The sequence below is a fragment of the Mastigoproctus giganteus genome, chromosome 3, assembly GCF_048544385.1.
Source record: "Mastigoproctus giganteus isolate SK-2022 chromosome 3, ASM4854438v1, whole genome shotgun sequence".
Taxonomy (NCBI): Eukaryota; Metazoa; Arthropoda; class Arachnida; order Uropygi; family Thelyphonidae; genus Mastigoproctus; species Mastigoproctus giganteus.
In genome coordinates this window covers 232,443,839-232,458,350 of record NC_143577.1, presented here as the reverse complement: position 1 = coordinate 232,458,350, position 14,512 = coordinate 232,443,839, and the positions used below count along the sequence as shown (strand labels likewise).

General features: G+C 33.7%; 1 protein-coding gene across 1 annotated transcript in view; it reads left to right on the top strand.

The window, feature by feature from the left end:
- The window catches only part of LOC150088841 (uncharacterized), a 78,106-nt gene extending 65,067 nt beyond the window's left edge, over nucleotides 1-13,039 (top strand). The window contains exons 8-9 of the mRNA XM_090370337.1: nucleotides 816-1,369; nucleotides 12,883-13,039. Of these exons, the coding sequence (XP_090226463.1) occupies nucleotides 816-1,369; nucleotides 12,883-12,906 (578 nt within the window). The 3' untranslated portion in view covers nucleotides 12,907-13,039. The remainder of the gene's footprint in view (nucleotides 1-815; nucleotides 1,370-12,882) is intronic.
- The last annotated feature ends 1,473 nt before the right edge of the window (nucleotides 13,040-14,512 follow it).

Genomic DNA, 14,512 nt, shown 5'->3' with positions numbered 1-14,512 from the left:
GTGGGGAGAGAGACTGAAGACTGGGGTGAAAACAGGTAGAAGGATGGGGGCGATAGAGTAGGCATTCCCAAAGAGGTCAGTGGAGACAAGCCCACCAGATGAAATATGGGGGAGGCAGGGAGGGGAGGAGATGGAGACCGTCTCCTCCCTACCCTGCCTGAGGATAGGGTTTTAAAGGGAACCAGGTTAGAGTACCCAGTTCAATCACCAAGTGACATGTCGGCAGCAAAGCTGCAGTATGTCTTCTTCAGTGATGGTTGTCAGGCCAATGTAGTGTCGAATCCAGTAGGAAGGTCAAATTGTCCATCCTGCTCTAGGGGTGCGATATGTTAGCTGGCAGTGGGGAACCCACCAGGTGAAGGGGTGGTAGAGACACACATTTACTTCATTCATAATCTACATTCTCACTCTACTTGCATTATTTTTTTTTAGTAGTGAATAACAGTGAGACACAGCATTTATATCTCATAGCCTGTTGCTAAGTTTTTGTAACCATGCTTGTTCATCCTCATAATGAAAGCCATCGCAAAACTGAGTACTTTAAGCATGAAACATCCAGACACATTAACTATTAAACACATTCAAACAAGGTCATAGCCATGAAGTAGTAACTGCTCTGTGGTCAGAGCAGTCAATAAGAGTGAGACACAGTATTTGTCCCTTTGTGGCCTTTTTCTATAAAATTTATTAAGTTGGGCCAAGACACGGTGGGTTTTGGCAATTAACAATAAAAGTTAAATTTAATTAATATGACGTTTATACATTTGTAATATCTATCCATTTATTTAATGAGCAAACCTTTTATTATTATTCAGACCATCAGCTAAACATACACAGCTTCGCAGAAAATGAAGCATCTGCTATCATCAGTAATGCTTTACACCTGATTAGCCAGTTACAGTTATCTTCAGAAGTATTTGTTGAAGATGTTGTCAATGATCAGAAAAGCAGACTAAGAGGTAGACTCAAAAGAAGGCCTGATGGGAGTATGGAAAGTGGATATGGATCTGGAGCTAGTGCTATTAATTGGAATAGAATAAAATCTCAGCCTAGGATAGATGATAAACCCTCACCTGGACCTCCATTAGCTGCTGTTCGTAACAACCTGAAGTGTCCTGAGAGCAGCCCTGAAAGTGGATATGGTTCTGCTAATCATCCTAGAACAAGTAGTACCAGCCCTTTAGACACAGAAGGAGATGGTACTAATCCATCCAGTGGTTCTAAACAAACTGATACAGTTTTCCTATTTCCTGAGCCTTCCCAGCAATCTGATATGGATGATCATGGTGTAGAATTAGAAGTTTTAGATGAAATGTCAGAAATTGAAAGGGTAAAGCGCATTGAATTTGATCCTAACAGGCAAGAAAAGGTAAGCTTAATCTTAAATGTCTTAGATTTGTTATAAATAAAGATTGAATATATAAATTTTTATAAAATTTAGAAAATAGTTTTTGGCATAAGATTGGCAAAAGCTTTTTGTATTTTAATACATGGTTAGTTTAGTTGAACATAGCCACTATATTAATGATGCAAGCAATAAAAAAAAATAGCCTTTGTGACAATATATTGCTGTATATCTCATATCTCATCAGTGAATCAGAACAACTTAGACTTTTTTTTTCATACAGCTGAAATAGTTGATCTTGCATACAAAAGGAAGATTTTTCTTGTATATTTCTCCAATCCTTTTCATTCTTTAGAAGCTGACCTGGAACTTGCATCTCTCATTCAGGTTAAACTCTGAACTGCTATTGTATAGAAAGGTATGGAAGTGAAGTGATTCCCAATACTCTTATGTGGAACAATGAGTAAAAACAATGAAAACAGTCCATAACTAGGTGTCATGATGTGTGCCACTTGGTTAAAATAGGTGTTAACTGTGGCCACTGCTGTCATGAAATCAAGAACAGAAGTGGATCGGAAAACTGCTAGTTTAGCGGGTGGGGGAATACACAGACTAATAGATTAACAGCAGCTGCAGGCAAAGGTGAAAGTGATTCTTGAACTACTTCTATTGAGACATGCAGCATCCTGGAAAGTGAGATGTTGGGGATTACAAGGCCTGCTGGAGGGTCCTCGTAGGAAATGCAGATACGTAGACTTTTTTTAGGATTACTAAGAGCAACTATGCTGTTTCTTCTCCATTGCTCTCACTAGTCAATATAGCAGCTGCAATTCTTTCCTATGGTCAACTTGCTGTCTCCAAATATAGACCAATCCTTTTTCAAATCCTAAAATTATCCAATTAATACAGACAGGACAGGTGAGGGCAGTTATGCTCTTAGATAAGAGGCACATATAATCTAAGGCAGTTCACCCAGTTGATGTGGGTGGCCAGTGCAATACTGAGCCAGTTTGGTGTAACATAAGCACTGAGAAAGCAAAAATGAGAGTAGGAGGCCAAATGACTGTGATGAGTAGAACAAACAACTATACAGACAAATGAGTGAGCCAGTAAATTAGAATGTGTTGTAGTGGAAAATTCTGACTTTCCAGATATTGACTGGAACTTTGGATTGGTCACTCACACAGTAAGAAGACTTTGTCGGATTTATTAGATGAGTGTGAAACAAGACTTTTTATCCTTTCCTCAATAAGGGAACTGTCGATCCACATATGTCTTTTCCCTCTGAATAACATGTTTGCTGCATTCTTTCCATTCTGAAATTCCAATTTCAGCCCACTTTTTGTTCAGATAATGATCTAACATCATATAATTTAAAAGACACATTATGAAATGCAAAGTGTTGCTTAATCTATCCTGACATTAACTCAATTGGGTTTCAGTCTGCATAGTAGAGGATGAAGTACAGATGTCATATCTTTCAAATATTTTATCCAGTTTATATATTTTAGTAGATGGTTTATGTTGTTTAATTAGATTGCATAGTTCATTTTTCAGAATATTCTGATTGTATGGTATTCAGTTTTTTTTTTTTTGCAACCATTGTTGCACATCATATTTTTTGCGAATATTTTCTGATAAAACATTGTGATACAGGCCATTGTTGTTAGTTCACATTCAGAATTTGTTAGTTTCATTGTAATAACCTCCCATCTTTAAATATAAGTACAGCATTAGGGACAAATCCTTTATACCCCCTCTAACATGAGCAATAATTAAATGGGGATCTTTGTTTTCTGGAACTAAAACTGGTTTTCTCACCATTTTGCTTGAATTCCATCTTACATTTACTTTCCAGGTTTTTTAAACTGTATGAGAGCTGTGCAACTATGCAATCACATTTGTCCATATGTATTATAGATTGTCCTCTAAAATGTCCTTAAATATGAAATTTGCAAGTTGACAATATCAGACTGTTCTTTTGAAGGGATTCTATATGTTGCACATTTCTTCCCTTGGAATCCAGAAAGTTTAATTATTCAAAACAAAGTTCTTTCACAGCATTCAAGTTTTGTAGCTTTATTTAGTTTTCTAAGCATTTTCTTTATCTTAGGAAAATTTTTTTTTTTTTTTTTTTTTTTTTTTTTTTTTTATAGAATAGAACTCATTGATGAGTCTTATTACACATTTGGAAAAATTATGACTTTTGAGATACAGAGGGAAAGATTTATTTGGTGATTTACACAATACTTTCTAATTTATTCTTCGCTTCTTAGTTATGATAGCATATATACATAAGGTGCATTAGATAGTATAAACCAGAGCTGTAATGCTCAATAAGGTGCCTATTGTCTGTACATGTCCATCTGCCTGTCTGCATGTAATAACTCAACTCCTAATGGATGGATTTTCATAAATTTTTTTTTTGGTTCTTTTAGATAGATCTGTCAAGCCATCCCAAATTTTATTAAAATAGGACCAATCTGGCAGTTATTATTACTTTTTCCCCACCCCCATACATATTACATAGGCTATCCATATATTGCATATTAAGTGAAGCACTGTTTTTTTTCCCATGTGCTGATTGGTGAAATGAATGAGCGATATAGAAAATGTTCTTGGTTTGTTTATAGAAGTTTCTTTTTATTAATTTTTTTGTTATATATCATAAATTATTATTTTTTACTCTGATACACCAGTTAATGCTGAAATTATTTCAACTGATTTTGTCATTGGTATTAAGAGACTTGCTTGTTTTTTTTGTCTCACTTTTACAGTATTCAGTTATAGCAGCCACTGTTTCTTTTGCTTGTCTGTGCAAATTTTTTATTTTTTAAAGAAGGCATAATAACTATTCAAAAAAAGAGTAGTAATTTTCAATATTTACAGATTGCAAAATCCATATGAAATGAACAACCCTTCACTACCTCTATTTTGTTTTGAACTAATCCTACAGTATAACTGCAGTTGGTCATTTGCTGCACATTTCCTACACCCTGCCAAGCATAATGCTGAGAATTATAACTGTCATATTTATGGACCATACAAGGTGGTGCTGGCAGAAAGAACTTACACTTCAATGAGGAAATCCAAAGAATAGTACATGTGTACTTGGCACGTGTCTAGAAAATTGTTGAACAGTATCAAAGCATTAGTTTAACAATGATAGACTTGTATTGAAAAGGGAAGAGATTATTAGTATTTGTAGTGCCAAATAATGCAAAAAAGCAAATTTATAGAGTATCAGCCAAAAAAAATTGTTGCAAATTGATGAGGTTTTTTAGGTATGAAAAATGAACATATTGTTAACTTTTCTGTTTTCATTTGAACAATCCTTGTTCTTATCAGCAAATAAATTTTCATAGTATGCAGTTACCTCTATGCAGAAATGGCGTTTTAGAAATATCATTTTGAATTGTTGCTATTATCATTGAAAATGCTAATTAACTATTATCCCAGTGGAATATCGTGAACCTTACCTATATTCTTATCACGCAAAGGGCACATGTAATATGTGGATTTTCTAAAACTAATAATGATTGTGTGGCTACTTAATGTAACTGAAAAATTAAATAATGCTTTAAAGGAAATATAAAATAAAATGGGCAGTGAACCGAGTGAAAGCAAAAAATTATATGAATTTATGTAGAATCCTTCCATTCCTCTTTAATTAGTTAAATGTAAATGCATTCTTACATAAATTTCACAGAAGTGCATGATAAAATTGAAGAGTCTCATTGGAGGAATCTTGGAGTATAAACTGGGCCGTTTTAATGCATGAGTGCACCCTGCGGACGCCAGGGGCCTCGGTCTACTGGGGGCTTCACTTGTTGATTTTAAATAATTTTTTAAAAGACCCTCTGTCCCATATGTTGCAGTCAAAAGCACCACAAACATTAATATTTAGAAAAATAATTAGCAAATTTAATTCTCACGTATGATTATAAATTAATAATATATATATATATAATTATATATTATATATATATATATATATATATATATATTAAGTAATTATATTATATAATTATAATTTTTAAGTGTCCACTATGCTCCGTGCAAAGCTTAAACTGAATAGGGACTACATTTGTAAATTCGCCGGGGGGCCTGAGAGTTCTTAAAATGGACCCAAGTATAAAACCATATCTTTGGGAAACTTGTTATAGGAAACCTGTTAGTAAAGATAAATTAGGAAAACTAGATAAGTTTTAGGAGGAAGGAGGAGGATAGGAGTCATAACTCTTCTGTGTTGGTTTTCTCTCTGTTTATCCATGTCCATCCCCACTGATTACCACCATTTTTTCAGATATGGACCACTTATATTTTAGGTGGAAACCATAGATCACTTTTATATTTGAAGTAGAAGCCACAGACTATAAAAAATATTAAAGTATACATGCAAATATATCAATAACTACAATGATATGTACTTATACTTAATATATGAAATATATGTTAGATTGTTATAGGCATACCTGTATCTCCCATCACTGTTAATGAGTGTTGCCTACCACAAAAAAAGCTCTGTATTATTGTCAAGTTCATGGACTACTTTCATAAGTTATACAGACCACATGTTGGGAAATACTCTCTATATAACATTTTCCAGCAGTATTTGCATATCGATGTCTAATACTGTAGCACTGATGGTCCAAAACATAAGTGATGCTGCTGCTGTTACTGTGCTGTTGACCTGCTCCTTTGCTCTTTTTTTTGTCCGTCGTCTAATTACGTGCTTCCACGAGCCAGTTTTTTTTTTTTTTTTACTTTCCACTAAGGGTACATTCTTTCTTTGCTTAATGTCACCTTCACACTGCTCATTGTGTACTTCTGAGAGCTGTTTTGGTGTTCACATGTTCTGATGTTCAATTTGGTTTGATTTATTGTCTCCCTATGCTTTATTGTCCATTTGTTTGTTTGTCTTTATTGGTCTAGGGCAGGGGTCGGCAACCTGTGGCTTGCGAGCTGCATGTAACTGCGGATCTTTAACTTTAGCCCATATGAAGCACAATTTGAAATGGAGTTAGAGGACTTAAAAATCAAGGACATGCGGAGTGCAAGACTAAATGCCTTAAAAATGAAATTGAGGATTCGGAGAGGCAATTCTACACAAATGGATGGCGATAGACAAGTTGAAAATGCAAGACCAAATTGTGTTCGATGCATGGAGTAGCTTACCGGACACGTATTTAAATTTGAAAATATTTGCGTTTGGACTTCTCAGTTTTTGATTCGACATATTTTTGCAGGCAAATATTTTCGAACGTGAACTATATTAAAAATAAATCAAGAAACCGTCTGAACAAAGCAAGTCTCTTAGCAATGTTTAAAGATAAATTATGGCATATTGCCTGATGTTGAGAGACTCGCTCAAGAAGTTCAGCAGCAAAAGTCACATTATTCGTACCTAATTAGATGTTTGTTACGTTTTTACAGTATTAATAAATAATAGTTCAAAAAATATATATTTTTTAATAAAATGCCTTCCCACTCTATTCCATTTCTTAAAAAACTTCCCCCTTCTCCCAGCTTGAGCTGAGGTGCGGCTCTTCGGATTCTCTTTTTTTTTTAATTAGATCAAAAATGGCTGTTCACTCAAAAAAAAAGGTTGCCAACCCCTGATCTATGGTCTAGCACCCAGAAAAAGATCTTTTCATGTTTCTATTTCTCTCATAACTTAACTAACTTTTAATTATCAACAAGTTTCTGTGTTGAAAATAGTTCAAATAACCAGTATTCTACCAAAAAAGAGTATATTGCTATTTATTTAAAAGAAATGTCACTTCTCTGACTGCAGTTCAGTGGTATATCACCTCATCAGAACTAGAATGGTGAACACTAAAGAGGAGTGAAGTCAATTTATAATGAAGAACTATAATGAATGGTGAACGCTAAGGAGGAGTTGTCAATTTATGATGAAGTCATTTATAGTGAATTTAGGTCAAATTAATAGGTCTTAGTTTTAAGGAACTTTGCATGTTAACCCTCACTTATACAAAAAGCCATCTTCACAAGAGATTGATGTGTTTTTTTTATAAGCATCATTTTTTTAACAACATACAGTATAAAAAATTCACATGTATAGCAGGAGTCAGAAAATGGTCAACTGAACAGCATATTTTGGTTTATCAAGAGGAATAAAAACCTACACATAAAAAAAATCCATAAAATATTAAAAAATATATATATTAATATTAATCGCAGTTTTCCAAAAGTGGTTTTATTAACCAGTCAGCAGTCACAGGAAACTATCATATTCCTTTGTGGGTAGAAAATTTGAAAAATGCAAAAAAAAAAAAAAAAAAAAAAAATGAAATTGTTCATTTTTTTTAATGCCATCTATATTTTCAATCATTTCAGAACACAACTGTGAAAAACCTATGTTCTATATTAAAAACATATTTTTAATTGTTGAAAATTAAAACTCAGGTCTAAATTAAAAATTTAGACCTGTCTGCAAGCAAATGCAAATTTAAAATCCACATCCTTCAACCTAAGCTTTTATTAGATACAAGCAGTAGCTTCGTCACAGTCAGTAACGGAGTGCTTGCTGCATGAAAATGAAATGCACGCTTAAACAGTTTGATTCGAGCATCAATGTCATGAAGCCAGAGCACATTACTGATTGGAGAAAAGCACATAGCAGTAAAATGAATTTACTGTCAATAACTCTTCATGACATGTATCATTCAACATGGGTATATAATTAGGTTTATTTAACTTGATCATGAAATTTCCCTAATTGTGTGATAATTAACAGACTGAAATTCTTAAAGGCTCTTCAATCAGAGTTGTGATTATGAGAGAATTATTTACTGTTATCATTTTCTTAGGCTGTGGTTAGCTGATCAAAAGCAGAGGAAATAGGGTTTCCCCATGAGTTACTCTGTATTTTTCAGCCCAAACAACAGGTACACTTCTACAGATATAGGGAACCAGAGCAATATGACCTAAGATGTTGATGCTCCATAACCAATAACAGTAACAAGTAGACCAGTTGAAAATAGGTAGGGAATTGAAAACAACAAAACCTGAAAGAAATGTGAGAAGTTGCCATAATAATATGCAAAAAAACAAAAACTTCAAGAAGAAAATAGTGGAATAAATTGAAAGGAAGATATTGATATAAATTATAATTCTCATTATTAATAAAAGAATAGAAATAAAATTAAAATTTAATGAATGAGAGTGGGATGTGATTGTGAACTGGTCCAGAATTTAGGATGTTTTCCTTAGGTCAAAGTAACCGAATATACCTATATCCAAAGATGAACGGTTACAATTATAGCGAGACGAGAAGAATATAACCATCTTGTTTCTTGCAAATTTGTGCTGGTCATAACAACACACTCACAACTTAAGTTTGATTTTATTCACAGATATGAAGCTTCCTTTACCCAGGACTGCATAAATAATTTACAAAATGCACATATATGTGGTTTCTTGGAAATCCATGAGATAAGAGGAAGTAATTCCAAAGATGTGTGGTGTGGTTTACTCGATAATTTGTTAATTGGACCATCTATCTTTGTCAACGATTTAACAGAAGACAGCTGCGAATTCTATAAATTCGTTTCTGAGAGAAATGAGTTACCAGGTCCATTAATGATAAAGAGTCAGATGTACTTTCAACACAATAGGACTCTGACATTACAATTACCATGTGAGGGAATATTTATGTGAGCATTTTCCTAATTACTGAATAGGTCACGGTGCACCTCAGTCATAACTACTGAGGTTGGCAGATCTTATGACTCTCAGTTACTATCTTTGGGATCACATGAAGACCTTAGTCTATGAAATAAAGGTTGATTCGAGAGCAGTATTGCTTCGTTGCATTGATTCAAGAGCGGTATTACTTACCCAACCATCCTTAGAAAATTGCTGCAGTTAGCTACCAGTTATTACTGATGAAGTGTATAGAAACTCAAAGAGGAAGTGTTGAACTATTATTGTGAATTGTACTGTGTGTGTTTAATACAGTAGTTTTGTTCTTGAAATGTATAAAACTCATTTGGTGTGAAGTACTTAATATTAGCATGTAGAATCCCAAAAGAAATACAGTCAGCTCTGCTATAATGCACATTTTTGCAACGCGAATTTGCTCCAACGCGACTGATATATTAAGGAACAATGACAGTATAACGCGATTTTCGCATTGGCTCATGCGCAATTTCATCTGCGAGTAACCAGGTGAATGTAAAACCCGGCACCAAGCTTGAACATACTGACCTGCACAGCAATACATACAAGTTTATGAAGCTTAAAAAATGTCAAATGTGTGAGAGCTATATTTCCCATTTACTGTAGTTGTATTGGTTGGAGTCACACTGTTGTCATTCGCTGTATTCACAAGATAATACAGTCAGTCCTCGTATAGCACGATAGTTGTGTTCCTAGAAACTCTCGTGCAATGCAAAATTGTGCAATATAAACAGCAGGCCCTATGGGAAAAATAGGGTTAGGTGCCGACCACCCAAGATTGAACACGTTTGTAACCAAAACATTACCAAACACAATAAATAATCGTAATAAAATACTTATGTATTTTATTACGACTATTACGTAATAAAATATTGCTAATGCTTTTGCTTCTATCATAAGCAAACTTGTTTTTTGTTTGATTTTCTGTCCAAACAGATGACAGCTGTTCCATCTCTTCCAGTTCTTTGTGTCTTAATCTAATGGATTTTAATTACACTTTGAGTTATTCCTGCTATGAAAGTTTTTATTTTCTCTGCGTTCTTTGTAATTCTCGGCGTTGTCTCATTTAGGCCTGTAGCACGTGCAATATCACATGGTCTTGGTCTTTCATTTCGCTCAAAGTGTTTCACAATTTCATTTTTTTTTTCTCTATTGACAGAGGCAGACTGGCCATAAGCCTTACCAGGGAAACCACGGTGGGTCGGAGGCCGGTGTGATTTTGGCCATAAACGCTAGTATGAGGCCGCTACAAATTTTCCCGGGTAAGAATTTTTGACCCAGTCAATATTGCTTTTATTTTTCTCTCTGAATCTGTAGTGTATTCACCAGGATGCTTCCTTTTCACACCTTTTAAGTATTTTACTCATTTTTAAGGAATAAAGCACAATTACAAAATGAGGAGACACACTTGATACACATAAACAAAGCTGTGAGCGTATAGCAACTGAATAAACAACACCGTAAAGGCAGAGACAACTCTATTAACACCTCACTAGCTCACATTTTACTAAAGCACATTTCTGGCGGTTACTACCATAAAACAATAAAAAAAAATTTTCAGCTGCGTTCCTGCTAGTGGAATCTGTTATAAACTGGTAGTAAACTCGATCTAATTGCATTTGCAATAATACTGATAGCTGGAATTTTACGTTATTATGGTGAAATGTTTTACCCTTTCACTGATATAAAAAACATAAATACATTTTCAGAATCTTCTCTTCATTTCTATCGTGTTGCTTTCAGTTGGTGATTCCGCGTCCGACTGCCATTTCTTGTAAACACAAAGGTGAATCGTGCATAAGCGAATTCGATTTGTGTTATATACGATATTGTTCCCCTATTTATAAATCATGTATGATCGAATTCATGTAGTGTAAACATGTGTTATACGAGGACTGACTGTACTTGATATTGTAGGCAAACTCACATTTTCAGGAGCTCACATATTTCTGGAGGTTACTATCATAAAACCGTAAAAATTATTGGGTTTTCTGTTAGTGCAATCTAATTATAAATGGGTAGTAAACGTGATCTTATTGCATTTGCGATAATATCGATAGCTGGAATTCTGTGGGTTTTTACATTATTATGGTGAAATGTTATGTTGTTATTTTTGGTTTTTAGGAGCATTAGCAATTAAGGCCATATTGTTCCGGGGATATGCGGTGGTCATTCCCTAACCTTTCCACATCCTCTGTATTTGGTAGTGACGGGCTCGAACCCCGGTTTTAATCAAGAATAAAAGTTTGTATGGAAAGGGCTAAGGTTCATATTCTCCTAGTGACTGGGGAATATAATTTACCTGTATGGAAATTGGTTCTCCATCTGGTAAAAGCAGATGCACTATGTTAGAAGGAGCGTGTGCTACGCACTGTTGCTCCTTCCCACCTCGCTACGGAGGCGCCTGTGGTGAAATGTGTTTCCTCTTCCATGAAATCTCCAATCATATAAAGAAAATAAATTTTCAGAATCTTCTCTTCATTCCAATTTTTTAAGCTTTGTAAACTTGTTACTCTGTATCTCACTTGTGCAATTTATGCAAGCCGTGTTCGTCATTATTGATTGCTTATCTTTTTTACTGTTTTAAATTTTACAATCCAAAAAAATAAAAAAATAATGTCAGTGAACAGAAATATCAATAGTATGTATATATTACAATACCATATTTATTTATTAGAAATTTAAGATGTTTAAACCTGTGTTAGCAGTTTTATAGGGTTTCTAACTTTTTTAAGTATTTTGCTTACCAGACTGAACTTTTTTTTTTTTTGGGTGCTCTACCCCTATCCCTATTTTTCCCATAACCCCTATTGTTTTTAATGCGCAAAATACCATAACGCGGAGATTTTTAGGAACACATGTACCGTGTTATAGCGGAACTGACTATAGGTTGAACAATTAGTATGATTTTTGTCTGATGGAGTTAATGGTTTTGTTGTCAATTAAATGCTTATTACAGGTGTTAAGTAATTGAAACAACATACTCCTCCATTTTTCTTTGTTTTATGATTTGATAGTCAGTAAATATGTAACAGCTCATGTTCTTTAAAACTTATCTTGTCATTAATTCATTAACTCCATAACAAGTCAATTTTGGATATAAGTGAGTTTGGTTATTTAAATGTAGATTGACCCAAGAAACATTCTTCCAAAGTCTGGCACTTTCCTCCTAGTGACATTATATAGGGTAATTCTTAATTGCTTTTGAATTTCTGTAATTTTTGATTTTTATGTTAACACAGGTATCATTCATTTAACCATCCTCTATAGCTTAGTTGGCTTTCCATGCAACAGTTATAATGACTTTTACCTGTTGTATGGAAAGGGCTAAGGTTCATATTCTCCTAGTGACTGGGGAATATAATTTACCTGAATGGAAATTGGTTCTCCATCTGGTAAAAGCAGATGCACTATGTTAGAAAATGCATAATATACAGACAAAAAATAATATTCATAATGATCTACACTATGTTTGTGCAAAGCTGAATAACCTAGAACATTGCATTCATGTAATAAATGACAGTTTTTTTTTTTTTTTTCATATATATATGTATTATTCTTTAGTTTATTTTTCTGTGTTTAGGTCTGAAACTGTGCATTATGTTTGGGTAATCGGAATATTGACATAATTTGATTGAAATAATCAAGAAATTTTCTTTTTAATTCTGAAAATTGGTAGAAATGACATCACATTAATTACATAACATTTGTATTTAAAAATGGAAAATCTGAATTTTTATATATTTATTATTATTATTATTATTTTATTTATTTTATTTATTTATTTTTTTGTACTTATAAATTATATGTATAACACAGTATGTTTTTTCCAGAATATTCCCATCACTACTTTATAGAGAAATTCTCTTAATGTAATACGACATGTTATGTGTACCTTGTGATCTTTACAACATCCAGAAGGAAAAATGAAGACGACATAAGATGTCTGTCTACGGTGGACTTAACGTGAGTGATATATATAAAAAAAAATGTACAACTGAATACAAAATGAAAGAATGTTTTTGAATATAACTTCCATTTATTATTTGGAATGTGGGAACAGACTACTTAAAATAAATGATACATACTGTTATGTTTAACTAAATAAGTAACATGACAAGATTTTTTAAATGAAATAAAAGGTGAACTCCTCTTTTACATAAGCATTGAAGAAATGTTTTATGTGTAAATTGAGAGCAGAGGATTTGTTAAGGCAGCTATATGATCTCTCTCTGTAGGGTTATAAATGTTGAACTTTCTAATGTGTAAATTAATGTTATTTGCTCAAATGTTTACCTGGTAAAGTTTAAAACAGCAATCATTCTAAATGTATGATCCAGTGCTGTTATCACTAGTTGTTTCTTATAACTGAAGAAAGCTTGTTGACTTTGAATAGATCCCCCCTCCCCCGCTTCAATCCTTATTTTGAAAATTTTAATGAGTTTATTTAACTTGAATGAAGCTATATGTTATATCTTTAATTTAGTTTTGGCAGTTTTGGGTACCAGTTATTGATACATGATACCTGTGTGCATGCATTATATTCAAATGAGAAAGTGAGAGTGAACAGAGTGAGAGAGAAAAAGAGGGAGTATTTAAAATTACTTTACTGCTTTCATCAAAGTTTGATTTCCCCCCCCCACAAAATATATAATTATAAATTATATGTCTATAACAATTTAATGCTTAATTAATCCTGAGTGAATCATCTACTACCGCAAATACATGCGAACACTACTATGTTAATAGTTTCCGAACACGTCAAGGAAACACCGAGCTCTCTCAACACGTGCATACTCACAGCCATAACCCCTCAGTTGATTCTGCAATTACTGTTATTAAATTAAATTCACGCTACCAGCTCCTTCAATACAAAACTCTCATAATAGAATGGTGCTTGCTTAACACCAACCTTGATGTCCTCAACACCAAACTTCCGGCTTCCCTTTCCCCGATTTGGAATCTTGCACGCATTAAAATACGACATGTTCGGCAAAACATTTCAGGTACTTAAGTTCACGCCGATTCTCTAGCCGTCATTTCCTTAGTACCAACTGAAGATGTTTTTAACGAAAGTCCATCGTTCATGACTATTCGCCTTATTCTCATTTAAGCATAACTTTACAGTTTTACGTTTTAAAACTGACAACTAGAAGATGGCGCAGTGCACCTCTTCCTCCTCTGAGCTTAATTTTAATTTTTAATTTTAACCCAAGATTTTTAACTTATGATTTTAGTTTTTAATCCGAGGCCTTCCCATACCCCTTTTTTATATAATTCATGCAACTAAACGGATCATGAGGTGAGTGCCGGTTTTATTTAAGCCTTGACTAAAATGCATATTTTCCATCTTAACTTTCGGCATTTTAAGCTCTTGCTATTTTTAATTATAGTTAATCCTGAGCTTGATTATGTACTTTCTGACAGTTAACAGAAAGTTGCAAGGTGATGGCCATCTTATTT